The sequence below is a fragment of the Gadus chalcogrammus genome, chromosome 12 (genome assembly GCF_026213295.1).
Source record: "Gadus chalcogrammus isolate NIFS_2021 chromosome 12, NIFS_Gcha_1.0, whole genome shotgun sequence".
In the NCBI taxonomy this organism is placed as follows: domain Eukaryota; kingdom Metazoa; phylum Chordata; class Actinopteri; order Gadiformes; family Gadidae; genus Gadus; species Gadus chalcogrammus.
The window spans coordinates 4,075,350-4,088,248 of record NC_079423.1 but is presented as its reverse complement, the minus strand read 5'-3'; the positions used below and the strand labels follow the sequence as shown (position 1 = coordinate 4,088,248).

The window sequence follows — 12,899 nt, the reverse complement described above, 5'->3', positions numbered from 1 at the left end:
GCTTGGATGGGCTGATGGAGGGCTGGAGGGATGGAGGGACGGGAGGGGAGGATGAGCGTTATACTCACAGCTCTGAGTAGAGGATGTGCAGGTTGCCCACATTGTCTGTGTAGTTGGCCGGGCTGAGCCACGGCAGGACCAGCAGCAGCAGGGCTTTCATGGTCAACCCTCAGCAGCCCCCTCTCTCTCTCTCTCTCTCTCTCTCTCTCTCTCTCTCTCTCTCTCTCTCTCTCTCTCTCTCTCTCTCTCAGCTTCTCTCTATGTCTCTCTGTCTACCGCTCTGCCACTCTCCCTCTCTCGTACTCTGTGTTTATGTTTCTCTCTCGGACTGAGCTCCTCTCTGCACCGGAGCTCTCCTCTCTTTATTTTCCTCTTCTCTGTTCCTTCCTTACTCCTTCCTCCTTCCCCCCTCCCTCCCTCCCTCCCTCCCTCCTCCTCCTCCGTTACCTCCCCCCCTAACCTGGCAGGGCTTTTGCTGAATCCCTCCTTCACTCTGCCTCCTCTGTCTCTCTCTCTCTCTCTCTCTCTCTCTCTCTCTTTCTCTCTCTGGTCTACACAACAAACTCTCCTCCTGCCTTGTTTCCTCCCCTTCCCTCCTTCCCTTCCTCTAAGCTGCAGAAAGTCGCGGGCGGGTTGCCAGCGACTCACGCGGTGGTGGCGAGGCGCGGGACCAAGCAGCAGCGGCAGGTGCAGAGAAGAGGAACAGGAACAGGAAGAAGAAGAAGTAGAAGAACAGGAGCAGAAAGACCAAGTCCCGCTGCTTCGGCCGAGGAGGAAGAGCGAGAGGAAGAGGAGGATGCAGAGCCGCAGGGGGAAGGTGGCACATTTGGAGCCGGATCTGAGATGTGCAGCCCCCCCTCTCTCTTCCGTAATCTGCTCCGGGCAGCGGCGAGTTCTAAGAGGATTTACAGTCGCATGCGTGCGTGCATGTGTGAGTGTGTGTGTGTGTGTGGTGCGCGTGTGTGTGTGCGTGTCTCCTCTCTCTCCTCTCCCTCTGTCTGTCAGAGAGAACGGCGCAGGCTGTGACTTATACTGCAGCAGGAGCCACGGGGAGAGAGTGAGATGGAGCAGACCAAACAAAGAGACGAGGAGGGGGGGTGGTACCTGCGAGAGATCCTATTGGCTGTGCCCTCCCTCCCCCCTGCCAACATACGTGCACACACAGACAGAGCAGCATCACACACACACACCCCCCTCCCTGCCAGGCTCATACACAGAGAGGAGATAGAGGTGGGAGGAGCAATTGGGAGGAGATACAAGTGGGAGGAGATGTTCATACAACCAGCCCCCCCCCCCCCTCTGAGATGAAGATGGTCCACTCCACATGCAGCAGATTGGTCTGATCACTGAGCCTACATGTGTTAGAACGAACACAAACAACAAACACCCACACAGGCATGCTCACACAGATACACACACACACACAGACAAAAACGCAAACGCACAAACACAGACAAACACAAAGCCACACATTCCTCTCAGAGCATGGCCACTTCAAACAAACAGAGCAGATCAAGATTCAAGAGAGAGCACCAGCTTGTTAACCTGACCACGACAGGCAGGCGGCACGTGCCAGTAAAACATTCACTACATCTTCCTTTGACGCAGAACACACTCGTCTGTCCATCTGTCCATTCCCACATTAGCAACATACAGAGGGAGAGAGAGATAGAGAAATGGAGAGTGCGAGTGTGGGTGAGAGAGAGAGAGAGTGATGAAAGGGAGAGTGTCTTGAGGAAAAATAAAGGAAAAGGTGCTTGATCCTACGAACTGATTGGAGGGGGGGATAGGGGGGGGGTGTTGGGTGATGGTGAGACAGACAGACAAACAGGCATAAATGATGAGGTGAGGTCGAGAGAGAAAGAGAGAGACACAAAGAAAGAAAGATATATGGATAGATAGATAGATAGATGGTTAGATAGATTGATGGAATGTCAAGGTGTTAAAATAAATACAAATCCCCTTTTTTTCATCAGTTTTCTTTGTTTGCTTCTCTTTCATCTGCATGTTCTGCATTCACCATTGAGGTAAACAGAAAAGACCCCCCATGTCTTTAGCTCTCATTCCCCTAATCTAAATCCATATTTCATTCACAAATTTACATATTTGTCATTATATTTTCACACTATTTTCATCTCCTGATGTTTATATACACTTTTCTGATTGTGTTTGCCAATTTCGTCGTTTTTTATGAATCAGTTTGTTTTTTCTGCAAACATACACATAGTGTATACTGGGTTAAGTAGCATGGTGTATCCACACACACACACACACACACACACACACACACACACACACACACACACACACACACACATACACACATACATACTATATGTGCAATATAACAAACATGCAATAACACACAGTTAAACTAAGAAACTGTAACACAAGAACAGAGAGTTTAATACTTAGAAACCCGTACACACAGGCACACCCTTTAGCAGACATACACAAACGCACACACACACACACACACACACACACACACACACACACACACACACACACACACACACACACACACACACACACACATTCCTTAGCAACACACTTACAGTCAAACTTTTTCTTGTGTTAGGAAGTATATAAATAAAAGTGGGCAGGCGGGGCAGGTGGGCATTAATAAAGCCAGCACAGGCTTCTTGTCTTAAGGTCGCTAGCGAGGGCGAGCAGCTGTCTGAGCCCACTGTGAGGTCGCGACCTGCTCTCTCACCACAACAGACAGAGGAGAAACAATCTCCCGCCATGTTTAATGTCGCCTGACGCATGTTCCCTCTCCTTATAGCTTTTGTTTTTGCAGAGTACCTGAGGAACCAGCGATCGACCAGTGTGAACACCCTCTGAAACCAACTCAAAGGAAACTAACCCGGAGCGTGGACCAGAGAGAACATGCTCTTAACCAGATCAGAGAAACCGGAATCTAGAGTGTGAACCAGTGTGGAAGGGCTTTAACACCTCTGAGGGACAAACAACCTGGAGTGTTGGACCTGTTTGAACAAGCTCTGAGCCGAACCACAGAAAAGGATCTGACGCTTTTTGACCGGTGTGAAAGCGCTCTGAAGCCAAATCAAAGCCAAACATCCCCAGTGACGCATGCGAGGGGATTTGACTTTGTCTGAATGTTGACAGCCTCGGGGGAGATCATGACTAAGTTGTTGCAGGGGTCTAATCTAAATCAGAATTTCAGCAAATCCAACCCCCACACCCCCCCGCTTAAATCTGCCACAACCACAACAACAACAACAAAAAATACCACCCTCACCGCACACCATGAATAATACATGCTGGGAACTCTGGGTAAACGTATGCATCTCATATTCTCCGCTCCACTGTGACAGTCACAGGCATGCAAAAACAGAGACCAAACAAGTCATTAAAACGACACTGCCGCACCAGTATCTGCCTTCGGACAAGAAAAGCCGAGCTGAGATTTTGGTGGGTTGAATCCCCATTTCAAATCGTTTGCACCTCATCCACCCAACCTATTTCTACGGGCTACATGCGTTTTCCAAAAATAAAGATCACATTTGCTTCAGAAAATCTCTCGGCGGTTTGAAGTGATCAAAGCCAGCTCAACGGTTGAATGTAGCCGGCGACGGTGACTCACGCGGGGTGTATTGTACGGCCGTCAATAGAGCTCCATCCACCGCCAGGCTTGATGACGTAAGCTCCGTGACAGATGTCAGCGAAGTAGCCCAGAGCACTTTGTTCCAGCGCTCCGACTCTGCATGTGAGGACTTCAGATGTGGCTCATTGTCTTTGGAAATCAACTTTCTAAACTATAAGTGCATGGGCCTTTTATTCCTTCACGGACTGACAGGGTAAAGAGCCATGATAATTGGTGAAAAGACATAGGGCGACATGGCAACCAGGCTTGGAATCGAATGTGGGTGGCTAGATCACTGGGTTAGATCACTGCGTTATATTCAGGTATTTCTCTACGAAATGATGATGTTATTCTACGTTCTAGTTATGTTCACAGTGCCCTCTGATTATATCTCTCTGGAATGTGTGTGAAGGAAGACCAAGAACGTGCTACAAACATGCCATGACAGTTACCAACGTTCTTCACCTCAACACCTTGCCCCACCCACCTGGGACCAGACAAACAACAAACCAAACCATCCCAAGCCCTGGGCTGGAGTGGGTGCAGACTTCAGCGTGAGCCCGGTGCTCAATTAAACCGCCCCATCCATGGAGAGAAAGAATAAGAGAGGAAGACAAGAAAGGCAGGGAGGAAGGAGGGAAAGGAAGTAATGAGAGTGAAAGAGATGTAGAACAACATACAACTGGTGGTGTAGGAGAAGTAGACATCGAAGAAGAGAGTTGCTAGGCTAATTATGCATACAGGCCGTCGTGTGTGGAGTGTACAGTGTACTGATTGGTGCGTACTGTACACTATATACTGTGCAATGGACTCACGGTTGCCATGTGCGCTGTCGAAGCGCTTCTTCTATCTCCCGGGCCCCTGGGGGTGACGGAGGCCCTAACGAGGCTAGGAGGGGGGAGAGTGGTGGGGGGGACGCAACCACGGCTCTGAACCTAATGATGTCTTAACCGTTCATCTGAAGCCCAAGGCTTCGGCCTCAGATGAAACCCTGGAGGGGGGAGAAATCATTCAGGGGGGGGTGAGGTGGTTGGGGTTAGTGGTGGAGGTGGTAGGCGTAAGATCTCCAGAGGGTTAGGGCATGGGGTGGGCGGAGGAGGAGCCAGAGTGATGCGTGGTCACTGGGGGTCAGTGCGACGATAGAACGGGATGTCCCGGCTGAGCCATGAAGGAGAGAGCGGGACCAAGACAAAGAGGCCTGGGTGAGTTCTGTAAGAACCAACAAGCCGCAGGGGCTGTTTGTTTATTTACTCGGGAGCCTTCGCTCTGGTGTTGGAAATAGAATATGCTGTCAGCAGCCAAGCGCTGAAAGTGAATTGTATGGTAAACTAAAGAGTTGGCGGCTGGCTCCTCAGCAGAGCTCACAGGCTTGTTTGTTCTCTGTGAAGATTGAAGCCACAGAGCACTTTTCACACAAAATCAAGTTTGCCAAAATCATAACCTAGTAGAGGATTTTTTCTTGTCGTGTGTGTTTTTCTGTAAATAATTATTTTCTGTGAAGATAATCCACCCTGAAATCTGATTCCTTTCAAGTGCAGATTTGAAAATTCCACTAGGGGAGATGGCATTAATGCTGCCACGATTGGGAGCATGGTAGCTAGGGTGTAATTCCCAGCAGAAAGACACTGTATTCGATCCCTGGTGTCCACAGCCATCCTTTAACAAGCTGCCCTAACCCCTAACATGTGCCTTAATTAAGCATGCATCAGAATTTCACCAGTTGCTTTGGATAAGCTTCACCTTATCAACTTACCTAAGTAACATAGCATTAAGTATCTGTTACGTAACCTATTGAGCAAAGTATACACTGCTAAAATGGCAGGTTAACGTAGCCGGAGAAAAGTAGCACTAGATTCGCAGTAGGGCGCTCCTTCTAAACCAGGACACACCCGACTGAAAGACCAGGTAAACGCACCCACCTGCTCTTGATGTGGTCGTGGAGGTCTCCGCGGGCCATGGTGTGGCTGCAGTGCTCGGTGAAGGGGCAGGCCACGGTCAGCTTGTCCAGCAGCTTGTGCACTAGCAGGCTGGGCTTGCGGCAGCTTTGCAGCATGAGGGCGGCGCGGCACACAGGGCAGAAGTCGCTCTCCAGCAGGAAGCTGGTCAGACACTCCTGGCAGTAGGTGTGTCCGCAGGGCGTGTCAAGGGGCCGGATCAGCGGCTGAAGGCAGATGTTGCACATGAGGTCGTCGTCCACCTCCTCCTTGTACATGTACTCGTGGTTCTCCTCCTGGAGGTGGCGCTGGCCGCAGGCGCCGCACAGGTCGTCGGGAAGGGAGGGAAAGGGGAGAGCAGGCGGGACGCTGGGAGCGGCAGGGGGAAGACGAGAGGAAGCCTGAGGCGGAGGCTGCGAAGGAGGAGCGGCCGCCTCCATCATGAGCTCGTCCGACGGGGAGATGGGCGGGGCGGATGCTTCGGCCGCCATCGCCATGGCAACCTCGGTGGTTAGGGGTTGATGGGGACAACTTCTTCAACTACTGAAGCACATGTGTGTCGGATGGCTTGGGAGGGCTCATGGGGCCCTAGCAACCAAAGACCACCCTAGCAACAGAGGTCCTCTTGAGGAACTGTGGGATGAAAAAAGGCGCAATTATAAGTTCTTTCAATGTGTGCCTTGATTTCACAAGATTACTTAGGCCACATAGGTTCTCTTAGACACACCAAGCATTGCTCAGGAACTTCCCCTCAGCATGCAAACCACCTTTTGTAGTGACACAAACACACACTTACACCACACACACAGTCGCGTACATACACACAATCATGTGAACACGACAAGTGCATACACACAAACACACAAACATACAAGCACACAACGTTTTGTACTCGTACACACACACACACATACACACACACACACACACACACACACACACACATACACAGTAAATGGATGATGCAGTATAAGCCGCGGGCTGCAGGAACACTAAGACAGTGTTTCCAGCCTCATTCCTTCAGACGTCTGATCCTCTCGGCTGGCACGCTGGACTGATATTGAGCCACCGCTGAGAAAGTCATTTTTCCTTCCCAGAACACAGAAACATCAATACCCCTCGGCCAGCCGGAGTGCACACAGACACCTGGTGCAATGGTTCACTCATCCCCAAGCGCCATGGGATTTGAACTTTAGAAGGGGCAAAGCTGACCCGACGCTAGCACTTGGGGATTATCTGTGATAATGGCGTCTTTAAAGATCTGTGCACCACAGATGTGTGCACCCTGCTGCGATAGAAGCGTGCCTCGCACTCAATGAACCTTGGAACATGGCTCTTAGACTTAGCATTAATGGATGAGTGTTGGTATTAAACACGTGGTTAAGGGCAGCTTGGTCCTGTGTAGCTCAAATGGTATAGCGTGGGAATTAACACGGCCGGGTTTAGGGGTTGGATAGATGCACTCACAGTAGGCTACTATGAGAAGATTTGATGTTGTGATGAAACTAGGATCTGGCTTGGTTTCATCCATATAACTTTAGGATGTGCTTTGAAACATATGTTGGCTTGTTGGTTCTAAAGATCAATCTTGATGTGTGTTGGGTTTTAAAAACAATTTGATGTGTGTATGTTGTTCTAAAGATCACTCTGGGATATGTGTTGGATTTTAAACAAGGCTACGTAACGTGTGTTGGTTCTAAATATCACTCTGGGACACGTCTGTGTATGTGTGTGTGCGCGTACCGTGTCTGTGTATGTGTGTGCACTTGTGCGTGTGTGTGTGTGTGTGTGCGTGTGTGCGTGTGTGTGTGTGTGTGTGTGTGTGTGTGTGTGTGTGTGTGTGTGTGTGTGTGTGTGTGTGTGTCGTATGGAGCGCTCATGCTGCGCCGACGAGCACGTGCCGACCGTGCGCGACATTTCCAAGACAGACGGCATTGGCGAGAGAGCGCAAGGAACAGATGGACGCGGTCAGCATCACGTCACCCTGGCAACGACATCCCATGATATCAGCCCGCCGAGCCACCAGTTGGCCGCCTAATGAGAGAGCCGTTCCCTTTTCGGTGCGGATAACCCCCCCCCCCCCCCCCTCCCTCCACTCCCTCCACTCTAATCACAAAGAGGCAAAACAGAACTAGGCAAATGTGTTCCTTTCTATTGGTGGAGATACTGGAATATTACATAGCATAGGAGAATGAATAAATACATGAGAACAGAAGAAGACACATCAAAAGATCACAAACCGGTGTGTTTATGTAAAAACCTGTGGCCTGTGGAGAAAACTGGTCTAGACGGATTTACAGACCAGACGATGCGAATCACACCAGATAAAAGGAGAGGAGGGGAGTCGAGATAAGTTGCCGGGTCCTTGGCTCTTGAGCAAGGCACTTTATCAGTGCACAGGCAGATAGAGCTACGAGTAGGAGTGTGGCAGAGAGATATCGAGAAAAAACATTCCGGAGAGAGAGTCAGTGAGAGAGAGATATAGCGAACGTGTTTCAGGTTGTGTCTGTGCATGCGTGTGTATAGATCTGTATGTGTGTGTGTGTGTGTGTATGTATGTGTGTGTGTGTGTGTGTGTGTGTGGTGTGTGTGTGTGTGTGTGTGTGTGTGTGTGTGTGTGTGTGTGTGTGTGTGTGTGTGTGTGTGTGTGGGTGTGTGTGTGTGTGTGTGTGTGTGTGTGTGTGTGTGTGTGTGTGTGTGTGTGTGTGTGTCTGTGTATGTGTGAAAGTAAAAATAAAAGATGGATAGGGAGAGTATGTGTCTGTGTGAGAGAGAGAAGTGGTGTATGGCCAGGAAAATACAAAGCACCTGCACCATTGCCAACTGAAGAAATATTGTGGCATTGTGATACGCTCCCGAATGCCGTAAAGTAAAAAGAGAAACAGTGTAAAGTTTAAATAGCACATGGCCTGTTACATTCAAGGGAATGCTACGGTATGCAAATGTCACACATATACACTAATGTGGAAAAAATGAAAAAAACTATTATCACTATTATAACTATATTATATCTAACTAATATAATTATTTATCAACTCCTTTGTACTCACTAACCGGCATAATATTAATCCTACAAATACTTCTACCAATATATGTTACTACCCTCTTATGTAAATAGCCATTATTGCTGAAAACTAGCAACAATAATTAAAATGTCTTGATAGAATGGAGGTTGTACATATGCACTGACTCCAAAAGAGATGAATATTTAGAGCCAGTCCTCAAGAAATTCACATTCCACGAGCACTCGCTGGCCCCGCGGAGAGCATTTGCCAAGAGCTCATTATCGCTCGACTAATCCTTAAAGTGACAAGATGGCATCACAGCACAGCACTACTGGGCGGCCATGCTCCACTCTCACCCGCGGATGAGGCAACACATAGCAAGTTATACTCGCAGCTATTGATGGCTGCTAGCTATGTTTGACGATCTAGGATCGCTAGCATGGATGGCTGCTAACTATCTAGAACTGACAGCTGGCTACAGGTGGCTAGCTAACACTAAAATGAAGGGGGTCATCCCTATGTTCCCCAGGTCCTATGTTCCCCGGGTGCGAAGGGTTAGGGTCAGGTTTAGGGTTATGGTTAGGGTTAGGGTGAGGGTTAACCTTAAACCTAACCCTAACCCTAACCATAACCAATAGGAGTAGAGCCATTCTAACCAATTACAGGCGAATCAGAGGCGAAAAAGGCGGTACTTGCCCCTACCATCCTACGAAAAAGAGATTCGCTCTCCAGATCCTAGGTTCACCGGTCACATACAAGGCGGGGAACATAGGACCCGGGGAACATAGGACCCGGGGAACATAGGACCCGGGGAACATAGGACCCGGGGAACATAGGACCCGGGGAACATAGGACCCGGGGAACATAGGTACGCTCACGCTTTGACAGGGTGCTAGCTAGCGCTGAAGGTCACAATCCAGCGCTGATGTAACTATCAAGCTCTGACAGGCAGCCAGCTAGTGCTGACAGGCTACTAGCTCACATTGTCAGTTGGCTAGCTCCAACAGGTGAGCAGCTGCGACAGGCAGTTTCCTATGAGGTAGCTAAGTAGGTCTGAGTAGCTACAAAGTGACCAACAAGACGTTTCTATGACCAAGCTACTACTATTTCAATCTAATAATAATGCTGTGAGGTTTAAATTTGTTGTTGTTTAGTCATTCAATCAGTTCATTGCTTTACTTACCTTTGGGGTGAACTTTTGACATGGTGGTTAGAATAACCTCTGACTTCCTACATTGCATTGGCATATCAGAAACATGCCATCAGATGAGTTCAACAAATACAACTCTTGAGTAATCCATCCAACTACTACGGATCACTGCTTTCAGGTCAACTGAACATAACTAACTTTTAAAGTCTGTATAGTCTTACGGAGGGCGGTAGGTTCGAACTCCTACCTTAATGAGTCATTGGTTATATTGTGTTGTCACCAACGGAGTAGCATTGTGTGTGTGTTTGTGTGCGTGTGTGGTTCATTTGTTCGTGTTTAAACCTAAGACTTAGAGATAGTAAAAGCTTGTAACATGTGTCAGAGCAGGAACTCCAACGGTTGTCCGATCAGTGCCTAATCTGTCCAGCTGGTTGGGGCCAGCACTGCAGCACAGCCCTCATCGCTACCACTGGGGATAAGCAATGCGTTTCCTTTACATGAAATGCTCCCCCGGTTCAACAGACTCACATTAGTCAGAATCCCATTAGCTACAAGCTTGCTATGCTAGGAGCAGAACCCAACCCACTGAGACAAATGACTTGTCCGTACACGCTGCAAGGAAAAACTGCAACGCAGGGCACTTTTACATAACTCTACTGTTAATCATTTTCAATATTAGCTCATGTACAGGCCTTAACTGGGACGACATGGTTTTTAATACCTCCAAATCTATCTCAAATTCATGTGAGAGCAGAGGGGGATATTTTAAATGACAAAAAGTAAAAATGACGATCTTGTTCCATTTTGGTCTATGAAGGGCAGGAATGGATTGTCAGAATAGTACGAAGGAAGCACACACATAAACACAGAACCAGGCTTGTTGGGACATTTCCCTTAGAGACAGATCATTCCAGAACACAAAAACAGAAAACAAATCCAAACCTGTTCCTCCAACAATCATTCTAATTAACAAATATTCCTGATTTCCCAGTTCTGATCATGGCCACAAGACAAATTCATAACCAAACAAGGGGCAGAAGAAGTGAGAGAATTGGGAAGAACTGCAGTATGGGATTTTAAGTGAATACAAACATAAAGATTACATTAGTTAAATCAAATATTTTAATGCCCACCGTCTCCTCAGATTTCCAATAAGATATATGACATTGCAACAATAGAAGAAGATAGCTATAGTGCATAACATACTCATACTTAAATTTGTAAGCACTCCACAACAACTGATCAGGTTTCAGCCTTTGTATATATTTAGTAGATATATAAACATTTTCCATTCTCAAGAAAGCACTGCTTGACAAACGGCTTGTTTGAGCATTTAGGTGAGCAATAAAACACAGTTCAGTGTGTCTTGCAGTCGAGCTTGTGTCCAGACATACTAGGGACTCTGTGCTACATATTCCACAGTATTTGATTATAAAACACAATTTGCAGCGATTCAACCCATCTCTACAGAGGCGTGTTAAAGGCGTATTTGCAGCAACCTTAAGGGCAAGGCCTACACTAGAGCAAAGCCTTCTCCAACAACCCGTTTGAAAAGCAAATTAAAAGAAAGCTCAAGAGTGAGAGAAAAACAATAGAAACCATTCTGCATCAACACGCTGTTAACCAGCAGCAGTTCAGGAATGACAGAATGGCAGTATGCTAGTCGAACCAGTACTAACAATATGAGACTGCTACCAGTATGAGAGTATTATTCCAGTATCAGTGTACTACCAGTATGAGAGCACTATGCCATTATGAGTCATTGATAGATAAGGGCTGGGATGATGTAGATATACTTGTGCACACACACACACACACACACACACACACACACACACACACACACACACACACACACACACACACACACACACACACACACACACACACACACACGCACACACACACACACACACACACACGCACACACGCACACACAAACACACACACACACACACACACACACACACACACACACACACACACACACACACACACACACACACACACACACACACACACACACACAAACTCACTGAAACAGAAACGCAGAGACATTAACAGAGACACACAGGAATACACACACCAAAATCATGCATAGACAGACATACAGGTAAAGATACACAATAATACACATTGACGCAAACACCCACAGCCACTTCCCCGCACACACAAACACACAAGTCATAAAGCAAACTGACTGCATGTATGTCTGTATTGGGACAACATTCTCTCAGTATCAGGAAAATGTCAGTTAAACAGTGTTAACAATATCTTGAACCACATCTTCTTTCTCCTATTGTACTTACGAGACTTCATGAGCAAATGTCTTTCTTTCTGGGGGGAGTTTCTGTGAACTTCTACCTGGACAGGTACAATACCAGGACAGGCTGAGCAGCAGTGGCTAAAAGGCAAACAGGGAGAGCCAGAGTGGAAAGTTAAGCCACTCCTTTAAAACGAAAAAAAAAAAAAAAAAAAGGACTTTGTCCAGGGGACACCGGCATCTGATTGGCTGTGGCTCCCACAGCGGTGAAACCTAATCTGCCTCACACTCCCGGGAGATTTCTACCTGTGTCAACTGTAAACCTGCTTACCTGAGTCCCAACAAGGTGAGCGGAAATTGACATGGCAGAGGAGGGCGGAGCAAAGGGGGAAAAAAAGGTAATCAACAGAGGGAACTGCCCCAACCAGATCTGGGAGAACGTTGAAAGGGCTTCCTGATAAAGTTAGAGGGGGAGGGAGAAAGGTAGAGAGAGAGGCAACAGTGAGACAATAGAGAAAGAAACGATATCTAAACTAAGACTACACAAGAGGCCATTTTGTGTGCATAGTTTGTATCGAAGTAATAAGTATTATTGTTAGCAATGCACCGTGTGTGGGCTGATTCATTTAGTACCTGACATTAAAACAAACAAAATCAGAACAAAAACACATCAACAACATTTACAATGTTCCACACACGCTCAGGGAGGCACAGGAGGCCCATTGGAGAAGAATATGTGAAGATATTTCAGTCTTAGTTCCAATGGGACCAACTACTCAGCCCTGGACTCTGAATACACATGTACACACACACACCCTGTAATCAGAGTAAATGACAGCATGTTTGCAGAATGTTACAGAAAGTGTGCACAACACAACACACACAAGCAGTGTTAAGGCTCGTAAGGTAGAGATTAACATTTCCCTCTGTTGTGGTT

At 47.5% G+C, this 12,899-nt stretch overlaps 1 protein-coding gene across 1 annotated transcript in view; it reads right to left on the bottom strand.

The window, feature by feature from the left end:
• lnx1 (ligand of numb-protein X 1) overlaps window positions 1–12,114 on the bottom strand; it is a 43,667-nt gene extending 31,553 nt beyond the window's left edge. The window contains exons 1-2 of the mRNA XM_056603204.1: window positions 12,009–12,114; window positions 5,530–6,177 (exon numbers count right to left, since the gene is read on the bottom strand). Of these exons, the coding sequence (XP_056459179.1) occupies window positions 5,530–6,041 (512 nt within the window). The 5' untranslated portion in view covers window positions 6,042–6,177; window positions 12,009–12,114. The remainder of the gene's footprint in view (window positions 1–5,529; window positions 6,178–12,008) is intronic.
• Window positions 12,115–12,899: the final 785 nt, after the last annotated feature.